Genomic DNA, 17,275 nt, shown 5'->3' with positions numbered 1-17,275 from the left:
AACCAATAATGTGAGAAATTCTTCTGACAGGTAAAGTCCATCTGTGATTAGCACAGCTGTTTACTGTACTTCTCAATTTACCTGTTGTAAAGGTTAGCATGGATCTCCTCCAAAATCTGCTTCAGTCTATCTTCTGCTTCATGTTCAGAAAAGGTCAGCTTCTGTCCTGTGTCTCTTCTAACAGCTACAAACTGTTGGCTCTTCATGTCTCGTGGTCCCACTTCAACCCTCACTGGAACACCCTTCGTTAAAAAAAGTTACAAGTTATAATGAAGAAGTCATTCTCAGAAGAGTTCATTTTCTCTCTTTTTTTTTTTTTTTGTTTGTTTTGTTCTAAAGGCCAGTCTTAATATGGAATCACTCTACACATTTAAGTTTCTTTGAAAAAAATCAGTGTATATTCCACTGCTTTTATACATTTCTGTCTTTCTCATCCACAGTCTCTTACTTGCGCATTATACTTTGCTTCACTAGCTTGGAGACTGCATCTGTGCCGACAGGCAAGTAATACTAAAATAGTTAAAGCACAACTGAAACTGCACTAAGACAGTTATTCCAGATAGTGCAAATATGATTTTTAAAGTCTGAATGATTGAGACCTCTATAGTAATTTTAATGTTCTAGTTCATCCAATAATACCTTTTAATTCTGTTTTCACAGCACACTTTCAACTGTATGAACAGCAAACAGCAAAGGTTCTGTTAAGTATAGCCCCAGTGTCAACATTATTTGCATAGAATATTTGACTACAAACAGAGAGTGGTTTTATTTATGTAAAGCCTTTACACTTCATAAACTTTGGTGGTAAGAACCATGTAATTTCTCATCTCCCATATACCATCAGACAAAAAAAGAGTTTCCATTTTACTAGTCGGTTAAGAGTCTATTGAGTCTAACTTATTTTCTCTACATCCTGCTAACGTATGTCCCAAGCTGTTACACATACTTTCAGGGGAAACGAAGACAGTAAGCGCGAATGCATTTTAGTGGTTTGTTGAGTCCCTCCCCACCCCCAAGGGAAATCTAATCAGTAAGCTAAAAAGCTAAAAGCATTCTACAATGTTCAAAAGGTGACCAGAGGAATCAAAGACATTTACCCAAGCTTTCCACACATTTTGTGCTCTGGAATCTCTTCAAGTTCACAGCTTCAAAATGACTGTCTATACCTCCCCCCCACCTTGTTTATGCTAAAAAGATGAAAAACATAGTAAAACCTGTTTGAAGGGTAAAATACCTACTCCTGCCGCAAACCTACATAAAAAGCTATTCAAGACTGTTATTAACAATTTAAACTGAACAGATATTCTAGTTTATGGCATACAAAAAAGCTGTCTCCATAATTAAAACTTGGCAGAAAGTATCTAGTATTTCTAATTGTAATACCACTTTTCAGTGAAAGAAGAATGCCTAATGGTCATGTAGCAAGACTTCCTAAGAAAGAGCAATGGAACTAATATCAGACATTATAAAACAAGTACCAGTGACTTGGCTGTTTTTGGAGGTAACATCAGAAATCTGCTAAGCTGAAAAATACATAAGGCAAAATACTTTTCAGTTCATTCTTGTACTTCTTACTCCAGTACCCTTGTATTTTTTACCCTATGAAACTCCTTATCAGTACTCAATAAAATGAGTGCACTTTGCCTGCAATTAGCCTGAAGATGCAGTTTATGTATTATGCAGGACAGTTAGATTTTATAGAAAACATTGTTTCCCCTGTGCTGTGCCTCCTTGATAAACCTAGTTTTATTTAAGAAGTCTCCTAACATGGATTCATGGTATTAAAGCTCCATTTAAAAAAAATTTAAAGTTACACAAAGGGAAGAGAACTTGGACACAATGGGATCTTTCAACAACTCGGGGAGCTTCTATCATCTCGCACTGAAGATTAACTTATTGACACTAATTTCATATTCAGCACAAAAATATGATCCCATAATACCACTCAATACATCATTCAATTTCTAATTACAATTGTTTCATTCTGTTCACTATTTTTGTTTTACAAAAGCCTCTTCTATTTGATAAAGCAGAACTGTTCCTCTTAACTACTATATGAGGGGAACATGGTAATTCTTAAACAAAAAAAATGGCTTCTTTCTTTATTGACACTGTACAGATGTATCTTCTCTGTTCCACTGTGTGCAAAGAAGGCACTGTTGTGACCCTGAAGATACTTAACTATTGGTACAAATTTTTAAACATGCAAGTAATTTGTACTATTAATTTCATTTTCTAGGTACACAAAGTGGAAAACTTGGAAGTTCAAAAATCGCTAATGACACACAAGTCTTAGTTTTGTGTGTCAAACAGAGCAAGTCTCAGAAAACACCTTTTCTTCACTTATTAATGAAAGTGATCACGGATTATCTGGCAGCAATTCTTCATTTAGAGAAAATATTTGCTTTCTGAACACAAGGCATGCATGACATGACTCATACATATCTCACATACAAGCCTTCAAAACACCTCCTGGAAAGAAACATACCTTAAGTTCCCAGTGGTTGAACTTCCAACCAGGTGAATAGTTGTCTCTTAAATCAGCCCGTACACGGATATTAACACTAAGCAGCCTGTTACGATATTCATTACATTTCCTCAATAAAGCCTCTTTGTCCTCTTCAGAAAGGGAATTTGTGATACCACAGGGAATAATTACAACCTGCAATGACATGACATGTATTTTGCATTATAAGATTAGTTCCCAGTTATTAAAAAACTTAAAAACAATATTGTGGCCCTATATGCCAGTAATTTCTTTCAAGTTCTCAGAATTAAAGGATACTTTCCATTTTCATTCAAACGATTCAAATAAAACTATTTTATATAGATGGACTATTAAAGGGAGCTTGTCTACCACAAGTACCCTTATGATTTGTATTAACTTTATACAGAATGCTCTGTAATCAGACAGCTCTTATCCTTTGTTAAGTGCCCAATATGAAAAACCCCGATTTTATCTTAATGGATAGGAGAAGGGAAGGAATTGAGCTGTAGTCCATTCCACCAGGACGTATCTAGAGCAAGATTTTTTTTCTTAGTATGATACATGACATTCATCTGACCAAATATACAACCCTGATCCTATTATCTAAATTATCATTAATACGAATTCCAAGACAGGAAAGGAAACAAAATGGTAATTTAAGGCACTTTTACACACCTGAACACAGGCTACTCGAGGTGGGAGCACCAATCCCATGTTATCTCCATGAATCATTGTCATTACACCAATAGTTCGAGTTGTAATGCCCCAGGAATTCTGATAAGCAAACTGTTTTTCTCCTGGTTTCTTGGGATCTTCAAATACAATTTCAAACATCTTTGAAAAATTCTGTCCTAGATGATGTGACGTTGCTCCCTGAAATAGTTGAGCGCAGAAAATTATACTCAATGGAAAGTTAAGTCTACCAAGCATCAGTTTAAGGCTTTCATCTTACTGTATTTACTGAAAAAAATATTCTTCTAATAGATAAATACCTGGATAGCTCTTCCACTGGCAGATATAAATGCCTCCACAGTGGTTGTATAATCACCCCCAGCAAATTTCTCCTTCTCCGTCTTCCTTCCTTTCACAACAGGTATTGCCAGGAGATCTTCATACACTTGAGCATACAGATCAAGTATCTGCATCACCTATAATGAACATACTGTCTTAAGAATTACTCAGCATTTTGCATTTGCTAAATCATGACATATTTTTATATGCCACAATCTATAATCTTAAAAATTTAACACTTTCTCAAGATTGATTAAAAAATAGTATTTCTTCAATTGCTTTAAACTTTGGTTGTTATTTCTATGAATCAAATAGCAACAACTATAAACGATGACAGAAAACAAGAGTCACTGCAGAAATATGCCAGTCCAATGGTTATAAAAACTTCCAATTTCCAGCTAAAAGTTTGAGTAACTGCTAAGTAAATAAAGATATGCCGCGATACTCAATGAAACATCTGTCGTTTGGGCAAAGGAAGTATTAAAATTTCTAGCAGTTAACATGTGAACACATTATTTAGACTTTTTAAGGTAAACAGATTTTTAAGGAAAATAATTTTTAAGAAAAGTGTTCTTTATATATCACACTCTTCAAATTCCCCATATTGTTTGAAGTGACTAGCCTCAGACATGGGTTATGTCTGAGAAAAAAATGGCTTCTAGTACACCTGGTATTTTTCATCAGGGCTCCCAGAGAAAAAGAGACAGATTTCTACCAGGTCCTAGTAAAAAGATTCGTTTGTACTGCTATGGAGTAAGGTAACTTCTGAAAGCAAAAGCACTAGCGTATTTGTTTTTTACCTCCTCTGCTGCTTCTTCATATGTTGCAAATGCTGTGTGACCCTCTTGCCAAAGGAACTCACGAGTACGAAGGAAAGGTTGGGGATGTTTGAACTCCCAACGCTAGAGGGGAGGAAATAAAAAAACTGAACACCATAACTAACACTAAAGTGTCAAATTATTGTTAAAAATAATGTTTATAAATGGGTATTAGAAAATTCTGAATAAAAGCAGAAAAGTCAACTATTCGCATATTTCTACTGAAACGATATAATCAACAATATACATTGATAAAATATGCTTTATTGAAAATAGTGAGAAAAACAAATCACATAAACCAGATTCATACTTTTGCCATGAAATATGTACTATGATCCACATAGAACAGTTGTCCTACACTGCACTTATGATACAAGTTACTCAGAAATTGTGTACAGACATACCACAACATTGCACCACTGATTAAGCTTGATGGGAAGATCCCTGTGTGACTGCACCCACTTTGCATAGGCAGGATACATGACTGTAAAAAGAAAGCAGCTTTGGGTCTCTGCACAATACAGTCAGTTTATGCCAAACCTTTCTTTTTGCTACATATACACTTAACATTCTCTGCTGTGAGAACTATGCTTTTATGTTTAATTCTCTTTATAACACATTTTTTGTCTTAACACATAATATTTTCACTGAAAGGAGTATTTTCACTTCGTCCTGTGTTTCTGCAAAATAACTTGCTTGCTGCTGGTCAAAGTACAATCCAAAGCTTAATATCTAATGACACTATGTTTGAGTTACTGGCCTAGAGTACGTAAATACATCTAGGTTCACAAATAAAAATTCACTGACCTCAAGATTTCAGGATGTTATACCATACCTGATTCAATCAAAAACTCATCCAGCCTTAGGTCTTAAAATGTTTTTTTAAATTACTCGGAGGAAATTTTAGTAAAAGCTAGTTTCACAGCTATAGTCAAAGCACATGCAAAACTGAAGTGAATTATGAGATGAAGACATTATCTTATAAAAAATATAAAACAAACAACAGAACGTGTCATTCAATCAAAGCAAGTCAGTCTTCAGGATATTAACAGAAAAATTCCTAGAGTGTACATTTCCTAGAAAAGTCCATTTAAGGGAACATATAGTGTTGTGACATTTGCTATAAGCAGCAGCAAATTTAGGAAATTTTGATATGGAGTTATAGAAAACATTCTAAAAAATGGGTTTCCACTTTTCAACCACTTGTCTATCAGCTATGCTATACCTGTAACTGTTTTCTTTACAGCCAAACTGCATGAAAAGAGGTCTACCTGTTTCACTTGTGGGACGTACAGCAATTGGTTCAGCCAGATCTGTTTTCCCAGATCTTGTGACCCAAGCAACCTAAAGGAACAAGTAAAAAAAAAAAAAGAGGGAGTATTAAAAAAAAAAAAAAGAGCAAACAAAACAAGTCTCGAAAAAACCTTACTTTCATACTTAGCTGTAGACTTGGGTAGACCCAACCACTTGGTTGGGTTTCTTATACTCAGATTAAAAAAAAAGTTTTGAAGCATACCTCAGGAGCAAAGTCAGCAATATGAGTCTTCTCTTTCTCTAGGGCAGCCTGGGACACAAACATGGGGAAGTAACAATTTTCCACTCCAAGTTTCTTGATCTCTGCATCGAAGAAGTTCTTGATAGCTTCCCAAATAGCATAAGCCCAAGGACGAAGAACATAACAGCCACTCACATCATAGTATTCAATCATCTCTGATTTTGTGATCACCTTTCAAAAGATTATTCAGATACTGAAATTCCAATTTCACATACAAAGATCATTCAGTAATTCAGCGTACGGCATGCAATTCAAGAATAGTCTCCTATCTAGAAGTCTTTGTGCTCAAAAAGTTAGCAAAGATATGCCTTGAGATTGCTGTTGTTACCTAAAATCAGAGAAAGTTAAGAAGGAACATTAAGTTTAATAATAGTTCTGAATAATGTAAACACTTAACTAAAACTGAATTTCATGGGTCCAATTAAGAGACGGTAGCTAATATCCAGGAACCAACAAACTGCACTTTTGTAAGAAATTTCTCCAGCTTATGTCAGAAAATATTTTTATTCCTTAGGGTATATGCAAAAATTGTACTAGTGAGAGGCACTGTACACCACTGGTATCTATTTACAATCTTTCCTAAGTAGGCTAATCTAAACTAATCATCTCTACTCTGATTGTTTTGAACCTCATGAGCCAGGAAACTCATTCCCTATCAACAGGTACTAACTTCGGTTATACATCATCTTGAGATGGAATAAAACTCCCAAGCCTGTGAAATTCCCATCACTTCACTGAAGTTTTGCACTCTTAATGAAAGAGGGATGCATACATGAATTAAGGAAATCATATATATATATGGGGGTGGTGGTATGTGAAATGGTTGATGCTCATCCTTTTTACAGCTTCCTAAATTTATTCAGCTCTTCAATCCAGGCACTTCTATTTGAGACCATGATAGCAATGTAAGAAATAGAAAAAGCACGTACTTTGTTTTGTATTAAAAAAACCCAAACAAGCCACAAAAAAACCCAGAAATATAAGGTAAGATACACATCCAAAACAGATTTTTATTTATAAGAGAATGAAATAATTCTTTAATTTAAACTGATATGCACTTACCTGAGAGAACCAGTCTGCAAGATTTTCTTCTTTTTTAGCTTCTAGACCCAGCCTAGGGTATTAGAAAAGAACCCAATTTGTGCTGTAGAGCATTTAGCAGTGAAATTTACCCTAACCTTTTTTCTTTTTCTTGGGGGGGAGGGGTGGGACACGGGGGGAACACACAGCAGAAAAAGAGGGACGTGAAACAGAATATTTTAATTTTACTTCACAAAGATAACTTTTCCAAATTTTTTTCTGACAGTTCAGTATGTGTTGGCTAGTAGGAATTGCTAGCATTTTCTTACCTTGGCTAACACAAGAGTATTTCATAAAACCAGCTCTGTTTCCTTTCTACTGTTTGAAACCTTCTAATTCTCACCATGGTGGCATCAAAGAACGTCATAATGACGCATTAAAAAACCCAAGCACCTCCAATAAGAACCTAAGACTAACCAGACCCATGTGTAAGTTGTCTTACTCTTCATTTTAAAAATTTCTTACCTAGCTGGTGGCTACAATTTCAGGAAATATACGCAACTTGAATTCACCATGTGAATGTCAGTCAAACTGTTCAAGACAGAAAAATGACCCTACCACCAAAATAAAGATAACTAGTAAAACTAAAAGATTCTAAAGAAGGCTAAACTCACCAGATGCAAATGACAGTAGACAAAAGTAAAGTTTTTATATCTGTACAGAGAGATTTTAAGGGTGAAAAATGCATTTTTCTGGCATAATTTCTATACAAAATAACCACATCTCTATCTCTAACGTGATTTACGTCTCTGAAACAGGAAACAAATAGTGCTGCATAATGCTTGCTGTGGAATGACTTCTAAACTTTCAGGGTGGGACCAGGAGAGGGGATGCACAGCAACAGTGCCTTGCTCTGGGTTGGGTTACATACTTCTCATGGTACTCGCAGTAAATATTCTGGAAATCCTAGTACAATGAAATAAGCATAAGGGGTTTTTTTCTCCAGGGTTTATACAGAGCAAGATACACAGTACATTTGCAGAAGCAAATAATGAAGCATAGCAAGTTCTCAATGTCAGTACCCACAGTAACAAAGTGTGCACACTGCTTTATGCTTTCTACAGGCTAGGTAGAATTTTCCTAAGTAGGATACTGAGGTACAACTGACACTAAATAAACTTTGGTAACTTTTGGCTTGATCCTAAATACGAAAATGAACGTAGTTATTTTTCAAATGTCCACACTTTCAAGTGAAATGAGAAACCTGTAAAACTCTAGATCTGATTAGAGGTAAACAGCTGAGGTTTCTAGCAAATAGATTAAAGATTGCATCTGTACCTGGTTTGTTTCTTAGGGCCTTGACCCTCTCCTGATCCATCTGAGGAGAGTTCATTACCACTCTGTCCTTGCAATGGTTCTTTTTTTGGGCCATCGTTTTGCTTCTGTTGCTTACTCTGCTTTTCAGACTTGTTCTCTTTCTCTTTCTTCTTCTTGTCTTTGTCATCAATGCCACTAGCAGAAACTGGTTTATAGTCAACTCCTGCAACAGACTTATACTGGGCCTTCAACTGAAGAAGTTCCTTAACAGCTGCATCTATCTTTTCCTTGAAGAACAAAAAAATAAAGATAAATTCATAGAGAAATCACAGGAATAAAAAGGCTATATAAAAAAAATAAATGGATCTCTGTATGGCATTATGGACATCCACAGAGTGTTGGGGGAAAAAATCTGAAAAAGCCAATACTTAACTTAAATACATAAACATTTTAAGGACCATATCTGACAGGAATAATTTTAAAAGTACATTTCAGACCTCAGAATTCAAATGCTACCTATTGTAACTGTACATTTATAATTCCCATAATCACACTAACTTGAAAATAGATTTTTAGATTTAAATACATATATTGCATTTTTATATTACATTATGTATTTACCTTTTCTGCTTTTTCTGATTTCAATTTCCTAACTTCATCTCCTTGAAGAGCTACTTTGCTAAATAGGGCTTTAGCTTCAGGTGTGTCTGGACCACTGGGTACTATGTTTGATGCTTTGGGCAAAGCACCTTGAGCTACTGGCGGATGTCCTGGCTTGTAGTCCTGCCCAGTCTTTTCCTTGAAGTCAGCTTTTAGAGAAAGAAGGAGTTTTACTGCTTCATCTATTTCATCCTATATGGAGGACAAATAGCAAGATGTACTGGTGAGAATTAAAGAGAAAACTGACAAGAAGCATTGATTTTCAGGCTAAGAAAATAAAATTTCCATCTAGCAATAAACAGTGCTTCATAATTAGGAGAGGCCTCAAGTAACAGCTCTTCCCCAAGCAACAGGACTATGTTTAAGAGCTGTCACATTATATTAGAATGGTCCCCTAGCCCACCTGCCCAGCCACAACCTGTTAATAACTGCAGCAGAATCTACATTGAAAAATACAATAAACTGTTTTAGAAAAGGCCTTTAGAAAAAAAAAAGAAAACACAAAAAAACCCCAACACAACACCAAAAGCAATTCTGCAAGGTAGAAATATAGGTGGAAAAAGCCACCAGGTCCTGAAAACATAGGTTTGTCTTGTGTTCTTTTTCACAACTATCACTGAATTTGTCAAGTTTTGAAAAGTCTTGCTATTGTCGCAGTACACTAGATACTTGTATCTTCACTTGTCCGAAATACAGCAAAAGTAAAATACATTAAAAACTTCTGCAGGGTTAACACCTGCCTTGCTTGTGCCTCTTTATTTAGATGTGAGAGGTTAAGTTTGACTTTCCACCCCAGTCAAATTTAGAATTTCTATCTTGGAGTAGAGATAGAAGTCGAGTATTCATCAATCAGAGTAGTCTTGTGTGGCATTATCAGACCATGCAAGTTTGACAGCTAAGCTACAACTAGGACATAAGAGAGTTTACCACACTGATCATTACTTGGTGAAAGATTTCCCCCCAGTGGCAAAATGTGGTAAGAATTGCAATTGCTTACACTATTTACTGTTATACCTTGGAAGCTTTCTCTGCTTTGAGTTTGCGTACCACTTCCCCTTGTTCAACTACGTTATCATAAAGTGCTTTGCCATCCACTAAGCTACAGGGTGCCAAGTTACTGCAGCATACAGAAGATGGAAGTGTAGTAGAAGGTATACAAGGAGGACATGAAGGTGGATTTCCAGGCTTGTACTCTTGACCTGTCTTTTGTTTATATTCTGCTTTTAGATTTAAAAGAATTTTCACAGCCTCATCTATTTGTTCCTGAAGCAAGAAAGGAAAAAAGCAGTTGCAGATAAAGGTAGAAACAACACAGACGCAACACAATAGCTAAGATAGCATAGTCTGTACTAGAATAGCACTAACATAGCTGTTGTAATAAAACTTCCAGAGCTAATTTGTTAGTGTAAGTTGTCATTATTGAGTCCCGTGGTAAAACTTTTTAGCCAAAACACCTGAGTTGTATCTCAAAGGACCTAATCAGGCAGTATATGTAAGGGCCGAATTCTGTGCCATGAAAGCTTCCCATTTAGGTGGCTTAGTTCCCTCCAGTTACAGCAGTCCATGACTTCGTATGCTGAGGAATGACAGCAAATACTCAGACTCTGAATAAAGAATGGTTACCTGGCCATTATCAAATGACTACCAAATTTAGTATTGTTTTTCTAGCTTTCAAGTTACAGTCCTTTTTTCAAGTTACTGCCTGTATTCTGCTTCACTTATCTTGTATTACCAAAAGAAGAACTTCTTTATTTTCCAGGTTCTCCAGGCACTATCACACAACTCATGAAGTCAGCCATATCAGCTTAAGAGAATTTGGGAGAGCACTTCATAGAATTTGAAAGTACTTGCTTATATTTTGTTCCTCAAGTTGCACAAAACCTGTAATTAGATTTTAGTCTAAACTTAAAATATCGTTCCACTCAGAAGTATTCACTGCTATTACACCTTTGAAGCTTTCTCTGATTTAAGTCTGCGGACCACTTCGCCTTGTTCAGCTACTTTGTTGTATAGAGATTTGCTGTCCACTGGACATGGGGATGGAAGAGTAGAATCAGGAAAAGACCGAGGAGGGACAAAGACCACAGGTGGGCTTCCGGGTTTGTACTCCTGGCCTGTCTGTTGTTTATATTCTGCCTTTAGGGATAAAAGGACTTCCACAGCAGCACCTATCTCATCCTGAAAGAGAAAGGGAGGGGCAGAAAGAGGAAGGAACAAAGACATAGACATAAGACTCTGAAGTGCACCTTAAATACTTTTATGAAAAGACCTGCAGTTCATGCACACATGTTCCGTCTTCTTAACTATTCAGCAGAGTTGTTCAGAGAAGTTTTCTCTACTGCTTTCCTACTTTAACAAAGTAACTCCTGTTAAGGGATATACAACCCTCATAGTCCTAAGTAAAATTATAACAATAAATTAATTTAGATCTTCCTATTTATTTAGATTTTATGGTGCCACCAAGACACTATTATGAATAGTATTCAAACACCATGCAAAGGGTGTTATTTCCCATCTTTGCTCTGTATTAGAAAGACTGGAAAGAACACAGCTACTAGTAGCTATGTTTTCTATGCTCAGTTCCAGACAGGAAGATATCTCAAAAATACCTGTAGTATTTGGATCTTTACTTTCTTCGTTCCCTTCTGTTTTGGGGTTGCTAAATAGCAACAAGTCAATCCTATGAAGTCACACAATTTGACAATATTCAGTTAAATAAATAAATATTGCAGGGCGTTTTAACCCCAAGGACCAGATTTGGATACTTAATCAACTCATGCTGTGGGGTGAATCCTGTCCATGTTTCAGAAGAGCAGTCTAAGAAATACAGGAATTAACTTGCATCTTTATGAATATTAACACAAACTTTATCACACATATCTAGCTAACAGGTAAGTATTGGAAAACACAAGTCTTGACAGAACAGACCCCAGTCCAAATGATAATCACTACGAAAACACGTAACCATAAGCACCCATTCACCTCCACAGACAGGACAATGGCCTATGCAAACCCAAACAAAAAAATATTAATCAGCCACCTTCGGTGCTTTCTCAGCTTTCAGTTTTCGGACCACTTCTCCTTGCTCTGCGACTTTATCATACAAAACTTTACTGTCCAGGGTACCAGAGGTCTCAAGCTTTGCAGACTGTTCAGTTACAGATACTGGAGGATTTCCAGGCTTATACTCCTGGCCGGTCTTCTCTTTGTATTCTGCTTTCAAGGCCAGCAACTGTTTCACAGCTTTATCAATATCTTCCTTTGCTGCCTTCTTAGCTTTCAAGTCACGAACTATATCACCCTGTGCAGACACCCTGTTGTAAATGACCAGATGACCTTCAGATATAGTGCAGGTTGGAGTAGAGTTATCACCAATAAGTGGAGCAGATTTTCCTTTTACAGTTGAACTAGCCTTAAAAAAAAAAAAAGCCAAGTATTCAGCATGATAATCTTGTACAGTAATAGATGTACAGTAACACATTTTATGGCACTTCCCTCAAACACAAGTTTACCTCTTTCTTCGCAGTTTCAGCTTTGGTCTTCTCTTTTGACCCAGACGTTGGCATTTCCTTCGTGTGTCCATCAGGGATGTAAATCAAAATGCACGGGGCATCTTTACAGCTGTAAGGACTATAAAAGTATTTATAGAAAAAACAATAACAAAGGAAATACAAGATACATATGAAATGCTTATTGAAACAAATGTTCTACTCTTTCTATAAGATGCTCTGGCAGAACTGCAAATTTATCTTTGTACACAACTGTAGTTACCCAAATTTACATAACTGGGGATCTGCATTGATTCCTGTTATGTATAAATTTTCTTTCTGTTATAATATTATGCTGAAATACAGTGTAATTTAGATGTTTGGTTACAACTGTTACAATTAAATAGTATGTGCACACTCTAATTGGGTATATGCCTGTTTTGTTCCTAACATTGTTCCTTAATTTATATACTTAGAATCACAAGGAAACCATGATCTTTTTTACTAAGTCCAAGTAAGTTGGGGTGCACCAAAAATGCCATATCCTTGGCTTAGACAGTTTGAAGAGGTAGAAATGTAGGAGCTAAAAGCCATTCCAGTCCACAAAAATAATCCACAAGAAAGGTGATGGTAAAGGGGAAAATATTTGCAGACAATGCTACTCTTGTCATTGCATGTGTGAAAACATTAAAACACAGCAAGCTAAATTCTGTGCAGTCTGCTTAGGCCATTCCCAGGTAGCTTACCTCACTGGCTCATAGGGTTCATCACAAATAAAGAATCCTCTCCTCTGAAGTTGTATGATGTCCCCTTTTTTTAACTCCCTAAGGCAAGGATCACCCAACATCAGTTCTTCTTGCTATAAGTGTTAAAAGAAATCAGTCCAAATCTAACAGAGAGCAAGAAACAGTAAGAAATACAGTAGAGCTGTAGAAGGACAGTGATGATTTTCTGATTTGGAAGTGTTGGAATGTTAGTTAATTCCAGGGGCAGCCGAACAAGTATTCAGAAGAAGGTACTGTATCGTAAGAATGTATCAAGACAAAAACTCAAACTATTAGTCACAGATGTGTAAAAGCCAAGTAATGCCTGAGAAAACACGAGTCAAATTTTAATTTTGTAATTCTAAGAGGTTAAATGGAAAACATGGAAACTAAATACACCAGCACATGATTTGCGTGCTTGACAAATGAAATCTTAAGATTAAAAAAAAAGAGTAATGAGAAATAGCAGAAAAACCCCACACCCAAACATTAAGCTATGTGGAATAAAGGAGAAAAAAAGATAACTTACCTTACTATTTCGGTTGATATATTGCTTGAAATCTTCATCTTTACCTAGAACTGGCTTAGTGATGAGATGCTCATAATTAACACAGACAGTTGGGATGAGTGGTGCACATGGAGTTTCTGCTAACCAAGTGATCTTAGTCGTTTTCTTGAAGTCCTTATTCTCTAAATTCAACTTGGCATTGATGGACACAATTTTTCCACTTGAATTTCTACAGGAAAACAGAAATGATAAGAGTAAAGCCTAAATTATTTATTCTCATTTGATACTACAGACCATCATAGATTCACTGAAAAACAAGTTTTCAGAGTTCATTTTTGAAGTGTGGGATAGAGTGTATTCACTCCTGTTGAAATTTTCCTTTAATTTCGATTTCTTAAATATCAAGAGACAGTAAAGAACATGGGAAGAAAATTCCTATATATTTGTGTCCTCTATCCCAGCTCACCCCATTCTGCCACTGTCTCAACACAATCATTTCAAAGATACTCTGGTGACATGAATGGTTTCCTTCCCCACTGCAACAGTTTTGCAACTGAAACGGTGATAGGTTTAGTTTTTCAGTATGCAAAAGCAATATTCATTACAGGGTGAAAGCTGTTAAAATTCCAGGTCATTGTTTTTGTCTGAAAAAGCTGTTTCACAGTAGAAATATTACCATGGAAACATGGAGGATGCTGCATGAGAGGGACATGCAGTATCAGGACTGACTGGTGATTTCAGACCTGAATCTACAGTAAAATATGTCCTATACTAAAATGTAGTTTTGTGGCACATTTCAAAGTAAATATCTATATATATAATCATAGAATGGACATACATGGACAACCATTAATATTTTACTGTTACAAGCCACCTATTTAAAAAAAAAAAAATCAACAAAAAGCTGAAAAGCAAAAATTAATTTCATCTCCCAGTAAACAGGTTACCTGTTTAATTTGGTGATGATAATATTCCCCCAATTTATGAATGTAACCACCTCTCCCTCTGTCAGGGTCTCTGCATCTGCACCCTCGATCAGGACTCTGGAGCCATACCACACAGGTTTCAACCCAACATCAGCATTCTGTGAATAATGATTTTAATTCCAAAGGAGAGACCGTTATTATATAAGCTGACTAAAGCTAATGCAGTGCCAAAACACTGCTTTATTTATGATAGAAGATAGAAAATAACAATAACACAAAGCTATAGTATTCTTCCACAACTCTCTCAGGTGTCTCGTTCAGAACTTGCATGTGTTCCTCTGACAGTACACTCAAAAAAAATACTAACTCCAACACAACTGATAGCATACCCTGTTTCCTTAAGGTCCATATGTCTTTAAGATCTTACAGATAAAAACGATGTAAGTTTTTCTCAAGTTTCCATTTTGCTATGCAAATCCCCTTAAAAAATAATTGCATTACTCTCACTTTTGTTTTTTTATAGTTAATATGGAAACAAATACAGAGTTTCTCTCAGCTGCACAGATTTTCAGACAGAAATTGGAACTACGTTGCTTGTAACACTAAAAATACTCAGCTTTAAAGCTTCTCGGTAATGGAGATAAACCTTTTTTTTTTTTTTTTTTTTTTTTTTAAAGTCAGACAGCTGGGAGTTCAGACTTTTTCAACAGATCAGGGATTTGAAATTTGTTTCTTCTGGTCAGTATTTTTCTTCTGGTCAGTATTTATTTAATTGTAGACTGGAGGTTGCATTTTTAATATCAATGTTCTAATACACTGGCTTGCATCTGACTGAACTTCAGACTTTTTGACCCTTAAGAGAATCACTATTCTCACTTGCATCTGCTAAAAACCTGTTTCCTTGTTTATTTATCACTGAGAAAAGGGCAAACTAGATGTCCACCTCTCAGTTACAAGAAATGGCTACAAGAACACTCAGAGTAGCAAAATAAAAACAAATAAATGAACCAAAACCTCAACAATATTCACTTATTTCTCCGTACAAGTGTGATATCTAAGGGATGCTTTCAGTGAAGCTTACTACAATTTGAGATTCCATGCTCAAAGGAAAGCATCTTTCTTAATTGTAGGGCCAAAAAAGAATTGTCAGTAACACACTCCCCTTCTTAAGGGATTTTATTCTGTTTACTGGATACTAAGAGTATCAAATTAGCAAATTCTTAACTTTTGATAATAACTATTTGCTATCCGAATTTAAAAGTCATATTAAAAAATCCAGAGATGGGTAGAATTAATAGGTTAATACATCACTTCTCCACATCAGTCTAATTTTATAAACTATTTTCAGTCTCCTGCATTCCTCACTCTTATTGACAAGCAGTATTTCCTGTATTATACCCATAAAGCTTGAATAAAATTTTGTATTTAAACTCTGTGAAAGTTAGTATCAAATAATGATATAATCTCAGCATCATTCCATACTTGTAACATCTGGCCTCTTCTGAAAATTCCCAAAGAGACCTTTCAATGCACCATCTATATGCACTCTATATATTTACAAAAGCAGTTTCCTACATCCTCTTAACAGAACAAACACATTCAGTAGTTGCCCACTTTTTGACAATTCTGGGAAAAAAGTACACCTTGGTTTTATTTCATGCTGTCTGAGCAAATTAAAAGCAGGACTCTCCTTGCTGACTGCTCCAAGCCAAGGTACTTCCAACTTACTGATCTGCAATACAGGAATATTAAGAGAGTAAAGCAAGAACCTTTGGATGTTTAGCCACTTCTTTCATCTCCTCTTGAGCTTCAGGAATATTTACTGGGACCACTGCATCTTTCAGTAAAGCAGTGTACCGAGGTGCTACTGGGTCTATAACCTACAGAAAACAAATGAGGGGAATCATGACTATACAATATTGACAGAGAAATAAGGTGTCGTATAAAACAACCACCACCAAAAAGGAATATTAACTGGTATTCTTTATGTTACTGCATTTTTTTTAATGTTACTTTAATCCAAAGCTATAGAAAAGTGAGAAAACAGTGGTAATACTTCACAATTTATCATCTTTACTGAAATACTTCAAGTAAAAAATATGGATTGGGTACTACTGACACCAGAAGTAACCAAAATTTTGAGGTAATGCCTCATAGGGAAGAGAGCAAAATGTACTTTGATACAGTTTTACTATGCACATAGGCTATTACATCTGGACCACTTTGTCTCTAGGTAGCTGAATTTAAAGTGATAATTTATCAGTGCTGTTTGTTCTTTTTCCAGCAGCAAAAAACTTGATCCTACAGTCATTTTCCAGGTCAGTACTCCATCAGAATCAGGGACAGACCTGGCTATATAGGAAGCACCAATTAAGTCTGCAATTTTAATACAGACGCATTAGATACTATAATAAGGCAACACTATTAACATTGACTTCATCAGGATTTATACAACATGAGTTTGGCAAGAAAAAGATACCATTAAAAAGTCTTCCTGCATTTTTGTTGTCCATTTTCAAATTCAACTGACGTAGATTGTCACAGCATTTTTCAAACCTGAAATACTGGTTTGTTAAACTGTTCAGAGCCACTTAAAAATAATGATTCAAATAAAACAGCTGTCCAGGTCCAAAAGGAATGTCAGAGATCTTCCAGTGAACTGGAAACTAACACATAGGAAAACACCTGCTTTTATTAACATAAAATGACTTTTTTCCTCC

The 17,275-nt window shown here is 35.8% G+C and overlaps 1 protein-coding gene across 1 annotated transcript in view; it reads right to left on the bottom strand.

Moving 5' to 3' along the window:
• The window catches only part of EPRS (glutamyl-prolyl-tRNA synthetase), a 38,382-nt gene that overhangs the window by 4,957 nt on the left and 16,150 nt on the right, over positions 1 to 17,275 (bottom strand). Inside the window, exons 12-30 of the mRNA XM_010288270.1 lie at positions 16,325 to 16,435; positions 14,577 to 14,713; positions 13,651 to 13,858; positions 13,104 to 13,216; positions 12,382 to 12,499; positions 11,910 to 12,281; positions 10,817 to 11,047; positions 9,884 to 10,132; positions 8,831 to 9,061; positions 8,231 to 8,496; positions 6,935 to 6,986; positions 5,834 to 6,043; positions 5,589 to 5,661; positions 4,722 to 4,801; positions 4,300 to 4,401; positions 3,481 to 3,636; positions 3,164 to 3,361; positions 2,489 to 2,662; positions 82 to 242 (exon numbers count right to left, since the gene is read on the bottom strand). Coding sequence (XP_010286572.1) covers positions 82 to 242; positions 2,489 to 2,662; positions 3,164 to 3,361; positions 3,481 to 3,636; positions 4,300 to 4,401; positions 4,722 to 4,801; positions 5,589 to 5,661; positions 5,834 to 6,043; positions 6,935 to 6,986; positions 8,231 to 8,496; positions 8,831 to 9,061; positions 9,884 to 10,132; positions 10,817 to 11,047; positions 11,910 to 12,281; positions 12,382 to 12,499; positions 13,104 to 13,216; positions 13,651 to 13,858; positions 14,577 to 14,713; positions 16,325 to 16,435 — 3,242 coding nt within the window. The remainder of the gene's footprint in view (positions 1 to 81; positions 243 to 2,488; positions 2,663 to 3,163; positions 3,362 to 3,480; positions 3,637 to 4,299; positions 4,402 to 4,721; positions 4,802 to 5,588; positions 5,662 to 5,833; positions 6,044 to 6,934; positions 6,987 to 8,230; positions 8,497 to 8,830; positions 9,062 to 9,883; positions 10,133 to 10,816; positions 11,048 to 11,909; positions 12,282 to 12,381; positions 12,500 to 13,103; positions 13,217 to 13,650; positions 13,859 to 14,576; positions 14,714 to 16,324; positions 16,436 to 17,275) is intronic.

This window comes from Phaethon lepturus, unplaced genomic scaffold (assembly GCF_000687285.1).
Source record: "Phaethon lepturus isolate BGI_N335 unplaced genomic scaffold, ASM68728v1 scaffold31935, whole genome shotgun sequence".
NCBI lineage: Eukaryota > Metazoa > Chordata > Aves > Phaethontiformes > Phaethontidae > Phaethon > Phaethon lepturus.
The sequence above is the reverse complement of the archived record's forward strand: the minus strand, read 5'-3'. Positions and strand labels throughout refer to the sequence as shown.